Below are 17349 nucleotides of genomic sequence, written 5' to 3' on the forward strand. Positions count from 1 at the left end.
TCATTACCTTCCTGACCGCCCCTCCGGCCTCCCCCCCCCACACCCAGCCACCACCATTACCATCACCGTTATTTTTCCTCCCTGGTCATGAGATGGGCAACTGCCTCCCAGGCCTTTCTCACCAATCTGCAGCAAAATATTGGGGCCCTGTGGATGGAGCACCCCCTCCTTTCTCTGTCCCCCCCAGTCCACCTCATCTCGATACTTCAAGAGAGGCCAGGTATGGGGACCCCAGGTAGCAAAACCTAACCCAGCTCCAAAGGTGTAGGGGAACCCCTAGGACAGTTCCCTGGGAACCTAACTTCAGCAGTGACTGGCTGGGTGGTGGTGTTGAAGTGGCCGGGTCATCTCTGCTTCGGCCTGTATCAGTGTGACATCGGCAGATTCCTGATAAGACTCAGCAGACATAGTGGCTGGAAAAATACTTTATAAACTGTAAAATGAATGACAAGGGGCAAGGTGATCCTCATGCACATGGAAGTAATGATTAATCAGTTTAGAGAGGTTCTTCAACACATGGGAGGCATCCTTATAAAGATGGGAAAGTGAAAGTGAAGTTGCTCAGTCATTTCTGACTCTTTGTCACCCCATAGACTATGGCCTACCAGGCTCCTCTGTCCATGGGATTCTCCAGGCAAGAATACTGGAGTGGGTTGTCATTTCCTTCTCCAGGGGATCTTCCCAACCCAGGGATTGAATCCAGGTCTCCCACATTGGAGGCAGATGCTTTAACCTCTGAGCCACCAGGAAAGCCTATAAAGATGGGAGGAGTCCCCAAATAGATGAGTAGGGTTGTTGTTCAAGTGGGAAGAATCCTTCTACACTTATAAAGACATGTGGGTACACACTCCAGAGTGGTCTGTACACAGACATGCGGGTACGCACCCCGGAATGGTCTGTACATAGACCTGTGGGTACGCACTCTGGAGTGGTCTGTACACAGTCATGTGAGTACTCACTCTGGAGTGGTCTGTACACAGACATGAGGGTACACACTCTGGAGTGGTCTGTACACAGTCATGTGAGTACTCACTTTGGAGTGGTCTGTACACAGACATGAGGGTACACACCCTGGAATGGTCTGTACACAGATGTGTGGGGACGCACCCCGGAGTGGTCTGTACACAGACCTGTGGGGACGCACCCCGGAGTGGTCTGTACACAGACCTGTGGGGACGCACCCCGGAGTGGTCTGTACACAGACCTGTGGGGACGCACTCCGGAGTGGTCTGTACACAGACATGAGGGTATGGTACGCACTCCGGAGTGGTCTGTACACAGTCATGTGAGTACTCACTCTGGAGTGGTCTGTACACAGACATGAGGGTACAGTACGCACTCCGGAGTGGTCTGTACACAGACCTGCAGGTACACACCCTGGAATGGTCTGTACACAGATGTGTGGGTACGCACCCCGGAGTGGTCTGTACACAGACCTGTGGGGACGCACTCCGGAGTGGTCTGTACACAGACCTGTGGGGACGCACTCCGGAGTGGTCTGTACACAGTCAGGTCGGTAGGCACTCCAGAGTGGTCTATACACATAGGGAGGTTTGTGTAGAGAAGCTGTGTCCTTATACAGACTTGAGTGGGAGAAGGTTTTTCGCCCAAATGGGTTACAGGTGAGAATACGCTCATAGCAGTGAGGAATTTTACTGATGCAACAGACCATTCTTGGTAACTGATCCTTATTTGTAAAACGCTGTGCAAATACTGGCGACCTAGATACGAAGGTTCTTCCTGAAGATAAAGGGATCGTGGAGCTGTAGGGTGATACGACAGTACGCGCGGCCCTCTGCTGGATGTCGCTGTTCAGCCCAGCCCTGCCGGGCGCCTCCGAGAGCGAAGCGGTGCAGAGCGCGGGCCGCAGGTGGCGGTGGCCCCCGAGGGCGGGGGGCGCGGGGCGCCGGGCTCGCGCTGCCGCAGTGCTCTCCGCGGCCGCCAGGGGCAGCACCGGCCCCGCCCGGCCGCACCGCCCCCCTCCTCCCCCAATCTCCGCCCCCCACCCCCTCCCTCCCCCCGCGTGCTCCCCCGAGCCCCGAGCCCCGCCAGACCCCGCTCAGCCCGCGCCCGGCTCCGCAGCCCAGGCGCCCGCAGCCCCGGCGTCGGCCCCGCGGAGCCTTCCCCGGGGGCCATGGGGGCGCCCCCGGGCTACCGACCCTCTGCTTGGGTCCATTTGCTCCATCAGCTGCCCCGCGCCGACTTCCAGCTCCGACCGGTGCCCAGCGCCTTCGCGCCCCAAGAACGAGAATACCAGCAGGTGGGAGCGGTCGGGGGGTCTGTGGTGTGGCGGGGGGTGGAGGGGTGGGGGCTCCAAAGCTTCTGGGTCCCGCGGGAGAAGGGGCTGGGGACCGATTCCTGTGTTCTCTGGGGGTTGGGGCCGGGCCCGGACTTTGGGGTACCCGAGGGAGCAGGAGCGTGGTTACCCGTAGCTGGAGGTACCCTTGGGATGGGCGCAGGGAGCCAGACCCCTAGCTCCTTAAATAAGGTGGGGGCTGGGGCCTGGGCCCCAGGGTCCCAGAGGAGGGAGGGGACGGGGGGCCCATGGATTCCCGGGTTTCAGAGAGGATGCTCGAGAAGCCAGCCTCCTGGGTCGTCATCAGAGGGGTCCACCGCGTCCTAAAGGATGACCCTTCCCTCCTTGGATCGGGGCAGTCCAGTTAAACATGTCCCAGTTCAGGCGGGACCCAGGAGACAGGCGCTGGCATGGTGGAGGGGAAGAGGCTGGGGATTGCCGCGCTTCTGGGACAGAATCGAAGCCTGAAATGGGGCAGGGGGTGTGAGGGGTCTTAGGGCCAGAGCTGGGAAAACCACTTGGAGGTGCTGGGAGAGGAGACCTCCAGCCAGTCCCGGGACGGGAGGGGCAGGGGAGGGAGGCTGGGGACGAGGTTCGTTTTGGGAGCCAGAGGGTGGGGCCGGGTGGGAGCCTTCAGGAAACCAGGGTCCCTGGGGAACGGGGCCCAGCCTGGGTCAGGCTCCACTCGGGGCGAAAGAACGGGGTCCCCTGACCCAGTTTAATTCAAGTCCTTGACTTTGAGATTAATGAGCAAGGCTTGGCTGAGCTGGGGGCGGGGCGGGGGTGGGGAGGATGGTGGAGCCTCGGGTGGGTCCCGAGCTCTGCCTGTGAGGTCTGGACCTCTGATCAGTCCTGGGAAGCTCCCGGGACAGGGGGCTGGGGCTTGGCAGGCTTCGGAGGGGGGGTCCCAGGAAAGCGGAGCGGGGATGAGTGCTGTGTTCTGAGCTATTTGGGTCATGGCTGGACTGAGCCGGTAAGCAGCTCCTCCCCGCCCACTCCCCGCCACCCTCTCCCCACCACGCGGCGACCGCCAGCCCTGTGCCCATGGCCTCTGGCTTGCCCAGCCTGGTCCACCGACACCTGCTCATGGCCAAGCAGACCTGTCCACCCCGGTGCCTAGTCGGCCACCACCAGAGGCACTTGGGGAGACCCACTGCGCCCCGTTGTCAACAGTCAGGGTGACAGCTCTGGGACCCTCGGGCAGGAGGGGACATCGCCCCCTAGGGAGAGCACCCTGAGGGCACAGCTGGGAAGATAATCAGGGACTGGGCGCCACTGTGCTGGGGGGGACACACTCACACCCAGCCAGACACACATTCGCACACATGCATTCACACACAAACACACTCACATATGCACACATATACACCCATATACAGGCCTCCCAGGTGGCGCTAGTGGTAAAGAACCCGCCTGCAATGCAGGAGACATGAGACATGGGCTCAATCCCTGGGTCAGGAAGATCCCCTGGAGGAGGGCAGGGCAACCCCCTCTAGGATTCCTGCTGGAGAATCCCACGGACAGAGGAGGCTGGCGGGCTACAGTCCATGGGGTTGCACAGAGCTGGACACGACTGAGTGACTTAGCAAGCAAGCAAGCACACCCATATACAGATACACATTCTTGCAAGACTCACACATGCACACACATATATCACTCATGTAGGCACACATTCAGACACTCATGTGTTCACACACACTGACACCTACATTCACATACTACCTCTTTCACACACACACACACACACACCCCCTACCACCACCAGAGACTACTCACGGATTCAAGGAATTGTGCTCAGAACCGCACAAGTGCATACAGATCACCCCCTCACGCCTGCAGGCGCAGGCACTCCCATAGAGACACACATGCACACTCACCTACACGCCCAGCACACACACCCCAGCATGAGGACAAGGCAGAGCCAGGACTCAGCACTCGTTAGTCCAGAAGTCTGGGTGTGCTGTGGCTGCTGCCCCCGAGTGCTGTGTGGCTGAAGGGAAAGCGTGGCCCCTCTCTGGGCTTCTGGGCAGAGCCCAGAACGGCAGTGGAAAACCCTGCCTCCTACAGGAGCGCCCCGTCGTTGTGCAAGGCTCTTCTGGCTGCAACCACGGCTCCTCTCCCCACCTCTGTCCTCCCACCTTTGGTTCTGTCTCCGTCTCCATCTCTCTCTTTCCTCTGAGTCGCTCCTTCCCCCCACCCCCGCCCATCCTGGATGAGTCTCCCCCATCCTGCCTTTCTCTCCTCCCCGCCTGCTCGGCCCTCACACTCTCAGCCTCCCTGTCCCCATCTCTGAGTTGTGTGCACAGGCACACTGTCAGGGAGGCTGTCACGCCCTCCCCCTGAGGCCCGGGGTGACAGACTCACTGCGGTGGGTGTGCAGAGCTCAGCCTCTGGGGAGAGTGAGCAAGCAGGGAGTGGGGAGGACCAGCAGGAGGAGGGAGGAGGAAGCCTGCCACCCCCAGCCTCAGACACACCACCAGGAGCCCGCATCCCCCCCACCAGCCCCCTGATCCCCACGGTTCCAGGGTCCAGGTTTCTTCGTGTCCTCGGATGGGGCTTCGTCCCAACTACCTGGTTTCTCTGGGGAGGAAACTGAGGCTCAGAGAGGGGACGGGCCCTCCGAAGGTCACACAGCCTTTGGAGGGTACAGCGGAACTGAGCCCAAGACCCGGGCCTCCCAACTGGAAGCGCCCTCCAACCTTAAGCTGCACAGCCCCAGCACAGACCTGAAAACCACGGGGTGGGCTTGCCACTCATCTCGCCAGGATGCCCGCCACCTGCACCGAGATCTCAGACACAGTGCCTCCGGCCACTTGGGGAGGGCGTGCAGAGCCCCTCTGACGCCCTGTCACCCCCTCCTTCCCCAGGCCCTGCTGCTGGTGGCGGCCTTGGCAGGCCTGGGCTTGGGCCTGAGCCTCATTTTCATCGCTGTCTACCTCATCCGCTTCTGCTGCTGCCGGCCCCCCGAACCCCCCGGGGCCAAGAGCCCCCCGCCCGGGGGAGGGTGTGTCACCTGGAATTGCATCGCTGCCCTTCTCGTCGGCTGGTAATGGGGCCCCAGGGTGGGCGGGCAGGGGGACAGGGCTCCCCAAGCTCTCTATCAGCAGCCTTCCTGGTGGTATCCCAGCAGGGAGACTTGCTCTCCCATTCGATGGATGGAGAAACTGAGGCCGGGAGGGGAGACATAACTTCCCTGGCAGGATGGGGTAGGGGCTGAAGGCTGGTCAGTCAGACTGCTGGGGTTGCTGTCTCTGAGTGGAATAGCTGTGTGACCTGCGGGAGTGATATAACTCCTCCAGGCCTCAGTTTCCACATCTCTAGAATGGACACTGTTGTCACACCCACCTCCCAGTTGTGGTGAGAGTGAGTGAAATGTTCAGTGCCTGGTCCCCAGCTGGGCTCTGTAAATGTGAACTAGTGATGTCATTCGTTAACTCATTGATCCATTCATTCAGCAGTTATTTCCTGAGTATCTACAACAGTACCAGGGGAGCCTGACCAAGCCAGACAAGGGCCCTGCCCTCATGGAGCCAGTGATGGCCCCATCAGGGACGGTAGAGGGATGTCTGTGATCCTGGAGCAGACCCGAGCTGGCCTGACTCCTTCCCACGGTGACCTCGCTTGACTCAGAGTTGTCATGACTAGTTCTGAAAAGGGAGGCTCAGAGAGAGGCAACTTCTCAAGGCCGCCTAGGCCAAGTGGCAGAGTGCAGATTCAGACCCAAAAGCCCCTGGGAGCCCAGGGCCGCCTCCTGGGACACCAGCAGAGCGGAGAGGGACAGGACGCCTGAGGAGACACCCTGTGCCCAGGGCTATCTCTGCGGGCGGCCCCTCCCAGCAGGGCACCCCCACCACCCAGGACAGACCAGGGCGCTCAAGATCTGCCCCTGGAGTGGGGACTGGGGGCGGGCAGGGAGGGCCACGGCCAGAAAGATGGTTCTGCCACCCTGCAGGGAGCCCCCCTCCCCGCCCCGTGTGGGGCTTTGGGGTGTGGGTGGGGGCAAGGGCTTCCTCCTCAGGCCCTCCCGAGTTGGGGTAGACTGGGGAGGTGGACGAAGGCCCCGCGGGGGGCGGCACAGCGGCCCCGCGGCCTGGGAACAAGAGCAGCTTTGTGGGACCGTGGACAATGGGTAGCGGCCGGTGTCCGATCCCATGGCTGGGGGCGGGGCGCTGGGAGCTGTGAGGGCGTCCGGGCCTCCTCCGCCCCAGTGCGGCCCTGGCTCCCCTCCGCAAAGGGCCACAGTGCGTTGGGGGTGGGGGGAGATTGGAGACCGTATTCAGGCCCTACAATGGAGCTCTGTCTGCTGGCAACTGAGGTGAAGGAGGGGGCGCCCTGCTTCTGGCCCATCGGCCCACATTCCCTTGCTTCCCTCCCAGCTGTCCAGACACTTGGGTCCCCAGGGGAGGGGGAAGGCTGGGAGCTCCAGGCTCTGGGACCCCCAGGAGGTGGTGGCTCCATGGAACCCCCAGGAGGCGGGGCAGAGGACGGCTGGAGCCTGAAGGGACTGACACTGAGGACCCTGGATGTTTGGGGAAAAGAATAGAGGGGCTGCGGGTGGGGCTAGCAGACCCCAGAGGTGAGAACTCCCCACTCTGGGGCTGAGCACAACAGGGGTTCACTCCGGGGAGGTGCGAGTTAAATCTGGGGGCCCCCTCCCCGCCACCTCTCCACCCACCATTAGCATCACAATGACGTCCCTGGGCCGGGGGAGTGAGACTTCTCGGTTACCTTGGCAACCAGTGGGGACCAGGCTGGAGACGTTGCTTTCCCACGAAGGGCTGAACCAATGGGATGGGGTGGCAGCCACGATTGGGTGTGTGAGGAGGGGGGCGGCCCCCAGGGTCCCAGGACCGTTTGTGATTTCCCGTCCCTCCTCCTCTTAGCGCTGGCATTGGCGTCGGTTTCTATGGCAACAGTGAGACCAGCGATGGGGTGTCCCAGCTCAGCTCTGCACTACTGCATGCCAACCACACGCTCACCGCCATTGACCACCTGGTGAGGAGACCAGACACGGGCCAGACCCTAGACCGACACCCAGACTGCTTCCCCACACCTGGCCAGAAGAACCCCCCTCCCCACCCCCAGGAAGCAGGGTCTGAACTCAGAGCTGAGACCCCAGGTTCAGAATGTCAGGTTCCAACATGCAGATCTCAGACTGTCCACCCAATGCTGACAGCCAGGCAGGGCTCCATGCATGGCACCCTCAGAACCTCAGCCCAGATCTGGGACTAGGGGCTCAAACCCAGACCCCCAGACTCATTGCATCCCCAGCCCTGGGCTTCAATTCACAGCCCAAACCATTCATACACTAAACACCAAGACCCTGCCCTCAGGGCAGATCCAGGGCCAGAGACCTGGCCCCTGGCCAAGTGCGAGGCAGGAGACCTGAACGCTGAGACCCAGGACTCAGCCAGGAAGGCTCCCTCTGACCCCAACGATTCCAGACGTGAGGCCGAGACCCAGCCCGACCTCAGACCTTAGAGTTCATGTCCAGTTGCAGCCCTGGGCCGCAGAACCCAGACTTGCGACCCAGGCTCAGTCCTAGGATGCCAGGCTTCATCTCAGCCCTGGGGCTCACCCGCTCACCTCTCCAACTCCTGAAAGAAGCCACAGAAGCACACTCGCCAGACCGCAGGCCCCCTCCTTCGCTTCCTGCATCCTCAGATGCCCTAGCGCCCAATCCCAGACAGCCAGCCCTGCTCACTCCTGCTTCACCCCCGCCACCCTGGCCCCTGCCCTCCCACCCAGAGGATACCCTCCCCTGACTCCAGATGCCCCCACCCCCACCCCCACCCCCTCGCCCAGGTGCTGGAGATGGTGGAGAGGCTGGACGAGGCCGTGAGGACGGAGCTGACCACGCTGGAGGAGGTGCTGACGCAGCGCACGGAGCTGGTGGCTGCTGCCCGGGGCGCCCGGCGGCAGGCGGAAACCGTGGCCCAGCAGCTCCAGGGGCTGGCCTTCTGGCGGGGGGTGCCCCTGAGCCCCCTGCAGGTGGCCGAGGATGTGTCCTTTGTAGAGGAGTACAGGTGGGTGGCCTCTCTTCCTGTCCTGGGTGGAGAAAATTAGGCAGGAGATGAGAACAGGAGGGTCTGGGGACAGAGGCTGGCAGTTTTGGGGATGCGGGGACGGTCATTCCAGGAAGGCCACACGGAAAAGGTAACATTTGAAGGAGGGGAGAGAACCAGTTATTTGGACATCAGGCAGCCACCCATCCCAGCAGCCAACACGGTGAAGTCCTCGTCGCTTCGTCCACTAGGAATGATTTCTTTGGTTCATCTAACACCTGGGGCCCCGACCAGACATGGGGGCAGAGAGCCAGGGAAGACTTTTGTCCTAGATTCTGTGCTCCAGCAGGGAGGCAGACCCGGGTTGAAGCAGCCCATAATTTGGATGCCCACCATGGGCATCAGACAGGCCTGGGTCCCAGTGAATTCAAGTTCTGGGTTGTGACCAAGTTCAGGGGCCACGGCTCCATTTCGGGGGGCTGGGGGTAGGAGTGTAGACTTTGAAGGGGTGAAGCAGACCCACCATCTACAAGAAATAGCTGTTGGATACACCCAAGAATCTACCTGCAACGCCAGAGACACAGGAGATGTGGGTTTGATCCCTGGGTAGGGAAGATTTCCTGGAGGAGGGCATGGCAACCCACTCCAGTATTCGTGCCTGGAGAATCCTTTGCACAGAGGAGCCTGCGGGGCTACAGTCCATGGGGTCGCAAAGAGTCGGACACGACTGAGCGACTGTGCATGCGTGCACGTGTAGTCATGCACGCATATGAGACTGTCTGGCACTTGGGAGTCCTTCAGGGGACTTGGCCAGTTCTCCCAGAGGGGAAATTTTGCTGTTCGTGGAGGGTAAAGACAGAAGTGCCATCTGCCCTGTGAAACCAGTGAGGCTGGAGCACATGAGCTGTCAGTGGCCACACAGGGAACCTGGAGGTCAGCTGGAGCCACGGGGCCCAGCTTCCCCTTCCTGGAGACAGCCTGACCCTCCCACGGTCCGGGAAAGGAGTGCACAGTCAGTCCCCACGGAGGTCCGAGCAGAGGCTGCCACGGAGAAGGTGGCGGCTCCCTTGCCACTCTGCCCACGTGGGGACCTTTGAGAATGCTGCTATTTATTGAGCATCTCCCATGGGCCAGCACTGTGCTGTAGCTTCCCGGGCTTTGTCCTCTGCAGTCAGAGTGCTGATCATTAACTGATACTGAATTCTTCAGTACGCTTTAGAGTTCCCTGATTCGTGTTCAGGCTAACGGTTAGATGCACCCACATGCTCGGCACACTCCTTGGTGCTTTATGGGTTCTCTCAGCCTTACGACAGCCTCAGGAAGTAGGTGCTGCTGTTCTCCCCAAGAGTTACCAAGGGGAAACCGAGGCACAGAAGCTGTGGGCGGGCAGGAAGTGGAGGGGCTGGCATTGCGGCCCAGCCCATCTGCCTGCAGACGCCAAGCCCTTGGGTTGTGCCCTGTGATGCTGGATGCAGGCCTGAGAACAAGTCCCGCTAAGACGCTCCAGCCTGGGGTGGAGGGGCTGGGGCTCCGAGAGGCTAAATCTCAGAGAGTGCCAGTCACAGGGCTCGTGCATGGCTTGGTGCGGATGCGGTTATGGTGATCTGCCTCAGGCCCTGTGCTCTAAATGGCGATAGTGACCGGCCCCCTGTGCACCCGTTTCAGAGATGAGCTTGGCTGAGGCCTGGAGACTGGCTGTCACGGAGAGCACAGAGATCCAGGCAGAGGCGGGCCCTCGTGGGGGTGCTGTCACCTTCTGCCGTGTCCCAGTCCGGGAACCTGGACACCCGAAAGGCTGGGTTGGCTGCTTCTGCCTCACCCCTGTTGCCCCCTCCCCAGGTGGCTGGCCTACGTCCTCCTGCTGCTCCTGGAGCTGCTGGTCTGTCTCTTCACCCTCCTGGGCCTGGCGAGGCAGAGCAAGTGGCTGGTGATCGTGTAAGTCCGGGTGGCCTTCCTGGCGGTGGGGAACATCACAGGGCGAGATCCCACAGTGCTCTTGTGAGAAGGGCCGCCGTCTTTCCAAGGCTCACGCTGGTTTCATTCCCTTGTCCCACAGACCTCAGAGAGTTCCTAGGGTGGGCAGGCACATAGGGACACAGAGCAGCCCAGGAGGGGCTGGGGCAGCAGACTGTCCTTGTCACAGGGAGTGCAACAAAGTCCCAGAAAAGAAATAACAGTAATAATGCTTGTGCTGAGGATGGGGGGGCGATCACTGCCCCCTTTGGTTGCCATGACAACACTGAGAACCGAGGTGCTGTCAGAGGTCTGTCTGGCAGGCAGATGAGGGCAGAAGGCTGTCACGTGGTGCATGGAATTAAGGACCACACTCTTACTGAAAGGTTCATTCTGTATGCCTGATACTCTTCTGGAACCCTCGCGTTGACCTTACGAAGAGGTCCTTCCCATCACCCCTTTTAACAGAAAGGGAGACTGGTGATCAGAGAGGTTAGGTCACTTGCCCAGGGTTGCACAGCCAGAAAGTGCTGGAGCTGAGATTCCATCCAGGCCAGCCTATCCCACTCAGAGGAGCCCTTGTATCCTCTCTGGCCCTGAGGGGGTCCACGCTGGCACTCACCACCATCCCCACGCTCCCCCCTGGGGTAAGCAGGCCTGCTATTCCATCCAGGCCCTCCTCTGAAGCTTGGAGATGGTAAACATGGTGGACGGTCTGGGACTTGGGGCTGGGCCTTCAGTTTGACCCCCTGCAGGCACCCTTCTCACTCTCAGACCACCCTCCAATGATGATCCGTCCCCCTGCAAAGAGAAAAACCAGGAGGCGATTTCAGCCCTGCACAGCTGAGATCACTCCTGGGCTGAGCTGGAGGCTGACCAATGGGTGAAGCTGGGAGCGGGCTCCTGCGGAATTCAGAGCTGGGAATTGGGGCCCCGGGCTGGGCAGTCGCCCTCCCACGGTCCCACAGTCCAGGGCAAGGCGGGGCAGACCTGGGCAGGAGCTGCCCACACAGGGCCCTTCTCACTGCCAACCCCCTGCCCCCCCCCACCCAGTGGGGCCAGATGTTCAGTTTGACGTCACCATCTACAGGCCCATCCTCTCCCTGCCCACTGCTCTACCCCTAACTGTTATCCTCTTGGCTCCAGAGGTTGGTGGGGGAAGGGTAGGGCTGTGATGTGATCTGGGATGGGAAGCGGTGAGGTGGGAGATTAGGAACCCCAGAACTCCAATCCCACCCCTCCTCCCCCACTACAGGATGACGGTGATGAGTCTCCTGGTTCTGGTCCTGAGCTGGGGCTCCATGGGCCTGGAGGCAGCCACAGCCGTGGTGAGCACCAGGGGTGGGGTGGGGTGGGGACAGGCACCTGGGCTCCAAGACTCCAGGGGCTGAAGGCCCCTGACTCCCAGACCTGGGGACGAGGGGAACAGAGGCCTCAGATCCTGAGAGACAAGACTTGGGAGACAGGCTCACAGGTTCTGCGATTTGAAGCCAGTGTCCTAGGTGCTGAGGGGCTGGAGTCCTGGACCCCTGGGTCTGAGGAGGACGAGCTGGGGACCTGGACCCCTGGGTCTGAGGAAGAGGGGCTGGGGGCCTGGACCCCCAGGTCTGAGGAGGAGGGGCTGGGGACCTGGACCCCCGGGTCTGAGGAGGAGGGGCTGGAGGTCTGGACCCTGAGGCGTGTGAGGCGGGGGCGTGTCTGTCCGAGCCCCCTCTGTGCTGCTCTCAGGGCCTCAGTGACTTCTGCTCCAGTCCAGACAGCTACATCCTGAACCTGACCCAGGAGGAGACTGGCCTTGGCTCAGGTGATCACACCTCCGGGCTCACGCCCTGCATCCTCAGGCCTCTATGCCTGCGGTGGGGTGGGGGTGCCAGCCCTGCCCAGTTCTGCCCAGCAGAAGCTCTCAGCACCTGCCCTAGCGAGCTGGAAAAGAGGGAAGGGATAAGGACGCTGAGACAAGGGATCAGGGAGAGGGGCGGGCTAGGCCACTTGGAGAAAGTGGGTAGCCCAGTTGGGTCAGGGCAGGTGCAGAAGCAGCCCTGTGGGGTGTTCAGATCAGCGCGTTCGGGCTGTGGCTGCAGCAGAAGGGAGTCCGCTGGAGCAGAGGGAGTGGGGGCTCGGAGGCCTGGGGGGCTTGGAGGGCGAGGCCAGCCGGACCACAGGAGGGCTCTGAGAGGGGAGGGTGGAAAGTGTGGCCCTGCCCCGCCGCCTGTCCGCGGGGAGGATCCCGGGGCTTACGGCCTCCCCCGTCTTCGCTCCCGCTTCAGACATCCTGAACTACTACTTCCTCTGCAACCAGGCCGTCTCCAACCCCTTTCAACAGGTTAGGGCTGCGGGCGAGGGAGCCGGGGGAGGAGGGTGCGGCTGGGGCCTGGATCTAGGGACCCCGGGGTGGGAGGAGAGGAGGCGGGGGGTGGGGCGGGTGGCGGGGGTGGTCAACCGCTGGGCCCTCCTCCCTCCCTCCGTCTTCTCGCAGAGGCTGACTCTGTCCCAGCGAGCTCTGGCCAACATCCACTCCCAGCTGCAGGGCCTGGAGCGGGAAGCTGTGCCCCAGTTCCCTTCTGCGCAGGTCGGCGGGCCGGGTGCTCCCCCTACACCCCAACTCCCAGACGGGGGAGGGGGCGGGGCCTGGAGCGGTGGGCGGAGTCTTAGGAAGGGGCGGGTCACCGGTTGTGGGAGGGGCCCGCCTAAGGGGAAGGCCGAGGGCTGTGAGTGGGGCCCCGGGGAAAGGGGCGGGCGGGGCGGGCGGGGCCTGAATGTGTGGGTGGAGTCAGGAAGGGGCGGACCGGCGGTTGTGGGCGGGGCCCAGGGCGTGGGGCGGACAGAGGGGTGGGGCCTGGTGCGGTGGGCGGAGCCCGGAGAGTTCCTGGGATAACAACCCCCTTCCCACCGCAGAAGCCTGTGCTGTCCTTGGAGGAGACGCTGAACGTAACAGAAGGAAACTTCCACCAGTTGGTGGCACTGCTACATTGTCGTGGCCTGCACAAGGTGACACCTGTCCCCCTCCCCGAGTTATGCTCCCAGGGGACCCTCTGCCTGGACCCGGAAACCTAGGCCTCTCCATGTGGCTTCCTGCCCCTACCCTCAACAACCCTTCCTCCAGCAAGTCCTTCTGGACTCCAAGCACAGCTCACGCTAGCACCTCTGCTCCCGACGGCGGCAGAGCCTCTTCCCTCTCCCCACAGCAGCCGCAGCCCAGTGAGCCTTTTAAACACAATCTGATCTTCTTCCTCCGCTTAGAAGCCTCCAGCAGTTCCCCCAGCCTGCGGATTAAAGTCCTGGCTTCTCGCCTGACTTCCAGGGGCCCATGTGGTTAGCCCTGGCTGGTTTCCGGCCTCAGCCCTTTGCACCCCCATCCTCCCCGTCCCCCTCCTCCTCAGGGAGCGGGCATGGACCTCCCACCGCAGAGTTCCTTCCTGCCTGTACCATCTCTGCTGTAGCGGGGAGGGGAGGGGCGCCCGGTACTGTCCAAACCGCCGCTCTCATCAGCTCCACGTGGTCTGAGTGACCTTCTGGGGCTTGGTTACCGAAGTTGCCCCGGCGCTTGGAGCAGCGCCTGGCACCGAGCAGGCCGTCTGTCATTCATGCCAGTTCCTGCTGAATGACTGAGAGTCCGGCATTCAGGAATCGCTGGTTTCTAGGGATGACAGCCGTGTCAGCCAGTGTTTCCTGAGCAGGCGTTACCGTGCAGGGGGGCAGGTCTACGCCAGTTGTTTTGCTAAAGCCTTCTTCTCAGTGTTGTTCTAAGCCAGGGATTTTTGCCCCGGGGGACAGTGTGTGGAGGCATCCTTGGGAGTCTCAGCCCCAGAAGAGAGTGCTGTGGGAAGAGGCCAGGGATGCACCCCCGCCCCTCAACACACACACACACAGTGTGGGGAGTGTCCGGGATGAGACGTCTGGCACCCAATAAGGGCCAAGCTGCAGCGCGGCTGGGCGTGCGGTGGTGGGTTCTCAGTGATGGACAGGAAGTTGTGACTTGGGGTCATGCCTGCAGGTGTGATAAATGACAGTGACCACAGCACCTACCGTGCGCTGAGTGCTTTCTGTGACAGGGGAGGAAACTGTGGCACAGAGAGGCTGACGGATTTTCTCAGTGAGGCACAGCCGGGTGGACGGTCCGGGCCATGGGTATTGCCCGCTGACCCCTCCCGTCTCTCCCGCCCCAGGATTATGGCTCAGCCCTGCGTGGCCTGTGTGAAGACACCCTGGAAGGACTGCTCTTTTTGCTTCTCTTCTCCCTCCTGTCTGCTGGGGCCCTGGCCACTGTCCTCTGCAGCCTGCCCCGAGCCTGGGCCCTCTTCCCACCCAGGTCAGGAGGGGAGGGGGCCGAAGTCCTGGGGGAGGGGATGAGGGAGCACCATTGAGCCACTGCTGGGGACCACGCTCTCATGGGCCCCCCTTCCTGCTTCTCTGCTACGCCCCTTGTTGCACCCCAGTGACGACTATGAGGACACAGATGATGATGACCCTTTCAACCCTCAGGTACCGGGCCCCTGGGTCTGAGGGAGGAAGGGCTGGGGGCATGGACCCCCTGGTCTGACGGAAGAGGGGCTGGGGGCCTGGAGTCCTGGTTTGAGGGCACACATTGCCAAGCCATTTCCCTAATCATGCCCTCCCCTGCTCACGTCTCCCTGGCAGGAATCCAAGCGCTTCGTGCAGTGGCAGTCATCAATCTGAGCCCTTTTTCCAGTCCAGACTGGAGCCTGGTCTCCATCTCTGGTGAGTGTCTAGACTGACACCCCAGCTCCCAAGCTGGCCTCCAGCCCCTGACCGCACCTCCTTCCCTCATTCCTTCTCTCCCTCCCACCTGCATCTGGTCTGTTTTTGCCTCTCTCTGCAGTTCCTTCCCCGGCTGCCGGAGAAGACCCCACTAATCCAGCCTCACTGGGCTCCCACCACTAACAACGCCCTGGCCACGGATACCTTAAACAGGACTGCCTCCCTGCCCTTCCCCTCTCTGTGTCCTTAGCCCTGGAAGTAAGCCCGGAGGGCAGGCCTGGGCCTAGGGCCTTGGTGGGGAGAGAGGAGAAAGCCAGCCCCGCCACCCCTCATCCCTGGAGGGATGAGAGTGCCCTCTAGCCCCCGCCACACCCCAGAGGACTTAGGGCCCCTGCTCTCCACTTGCAGCACCCAACCTGGGAATGGGCTGATTTGAAATAAAAGGGAAGACTTTATTTTACAAGCAGCTGGGTCCTTATTTCTCCCTGATCTGGCCTCACAGTTGGGGGTGGGGGTGGGCAGAGAGCCCATCACCTCTGCTCCCACCTGGCTTCCTGGCTCCCAGGTGTTTCTGCTCCTGTCCCGATGCTGCACCACTTTCTTTACAAAAAAAAAAAAAACACACACACACACACAACAATCCCCCCTCCCCTGGCACCCTATCTAAAGCAGCACAAATGTCCTGACACAGGAAGAGATGCGGATCCCTGGAACAGAAGACATCTAGAAATAGATCTCAGAGTGTGTGTGTGTCTGACAGAAGACAGATTTCAAGTCGGGGCAAAAAGAGCTGGTTTCAAAGGAATGCTGATATGATTAGCTCTCCGTCTGGAAGAAAACAGTCTGCATACAACACGGGCAAAAAAAACCCAAATGCAGACGAGTAAGGGGCTTCCCTGGTGGCTCAGATGGTGAAGAATCTGCCTGCAATGCGGGAGACATGAGTTCCATCCTTGGATCTGGAAGATCCCCTGGAGGAGGGCATGGCAGCCCACTCCACTGTTCCTGCCTGGAGAATCCCATGAACGGAGAAGCCTGGCAGGCTACAGTCCATGGGGTTGCAGAGTCAGGCACGACTGAGTGACTAAGCATAGCACAGCACAAGGGAACAGAAGTATTTCAAGAGAAAGGAGACTCTTGTATCTCTTAGTTGTAGAGGGAGGGCTTTCAGTGAGATATCCTGAAGACAGAAACAAAAAAGTAACTTATTTGACAAATTGTGGAATGAGAAAAATACCATAGAGTCCAGAGGCAGATTGACAGTCTGGGGAAAATTAAAACAACAGCAATGAAATAGATAATTCTTCATACATATAAGCTGCAAAGTTATATCCACAAATCAAGAAAAAGACCACCCAACATAAAAATAAGCAAGGGAAAAGACCATTTAACAAAATGAAAATCCAAACACCAGGGGACAGACTAAAAGGCATTCAAACCCTGAGGATTAGGAAGTGCACTTTAAAACTTTGGGCATCTCCGGTGGCTCAGTGGTAAAGAATCTGCCTGCAGTGCAGGAGACCTGGGTTCGATCCCTGTATCAGGAAGACCCCCTGGAGAAGGGAATGGCAACCTGCTCCAGTATTCTTGCCTGGAAACTCTCATGGACAGAGAAGCCTGGTGGAATATACAGTCCACGAGGTCACAAGAGAGTCGGACACAGCTGAGCGACTAAACAACAAGTTGCCTGTCTGTTGTGAATGTCCATCTGTGTCTCTGTGGGAACACTGATGGGGTTACTCCTGATGCTGAGTACTAAGGGTTATGTCCTCTGTGGAAAATAAACCAAATGTTCTCTCTTGAAAAAAGCCCCAAGGGTTTTAGGTCAAGGCCTCTTGGCCCAAAGCACCAGATGCCCGATGTGGGGCCTGCCATGGGGGGACTGCTCCATGCTTGCTAATCATTTCCATCTTGAGCGCTGCAAGAAATGTTCAAGAAAGCCCTTGATGTGTGGGCCTGAAGCTGGCAAAGAGAAATGGACCATGGTTTCCAAAGAGGGACACCGAGGCAACCCACAGGTCACTCTCAAGACTGAGCTGTTCGGTGCCCTGTTGAGGGGTTGGCCTGGAGGCTCTTCTAGCTGCTTTGCTCTCAAATGCTGCCCTCTAGTGCCTCTGAGTCTGTGTTCAGAAGCCGATGCCGCTGGATGTGTTGGACATTCACAGAGTACTTTGAGATTCACGCTGCCTGATTTTCTGGGAGTCATCATTAACTGGGAAGCCTGGTGACTCTGATGCCTAAGAGACTCCCTGTAATGCAGGAGACCCAGATTCCAGCCCCCCTGGAGAAGGGAATGGCTACTCACTTCAGTATTTGTGCCTGGAGAATTCCATGGACAGAGGAGCCTGGCAGGCTACAGTCCTAATCAAGGAAAAA

The 17349-nt window shown here is 60.3% G+C and overlaps 1 protein-coding gene across 2 annotated transcripts; it reads left to right on the forward strand.

Moving 5' to 3' along the window:
- The first annotated feature begins 2052 nt into the window (after window positions 1-2052).
- TTYH1 (tweety family member 1) lies at window positions 2053-15426 on the forward strand. Of its 2 annotated transcripts, XM_070386795.1 has the most exons (14): window positions 2053-2260; window positions 5164-5342; window positions 7180-7291; window positions 8102-8322; window positions 10141-10236; window positions 11510-11582; window positions 11983-12058; window positions 12522-12577; window positions 12731-12823; window positions 13150-13242; window positions 14421-14563; window positions 14691-14736; window positions 14893-14973; window positions 15095-15426. In XM_070386795.1, exons 1-13 carry the CDS (start codon window positions 2135-2137, stop codon window positions 14929-14931), a joined length of 1353 nt encoding a protein of 450 aa, XP_070242896.1. In that variant the 5' UTR covers window positions 2053-2134; the 3' UTR covers window positions 14932-14973; window positions 15095-15426. The 2 variants fall into 2 exon arrangements, with proteins under 2 accessions (XP_070242896.1, XP_070242895.1); XM_070386794.1 differs by lacking the exon at window positions 14691-14736.
- Window positions 15427-17349: the final 1923 nt, after the last annotated feature.

Source organism: Bos mutus, chromosome 18, assembly GCF_027580195.1.
Source record: "Bos mutus isolate GX-2022 chromosome 18, NWIPB_WYAK_1.1, whole genome shotgun sequence".
NCBI lineage: Eukaryota > Metazoa > Chordata > Mammalia > Artiodactyla > Bovidae > Bos > Bos mutus.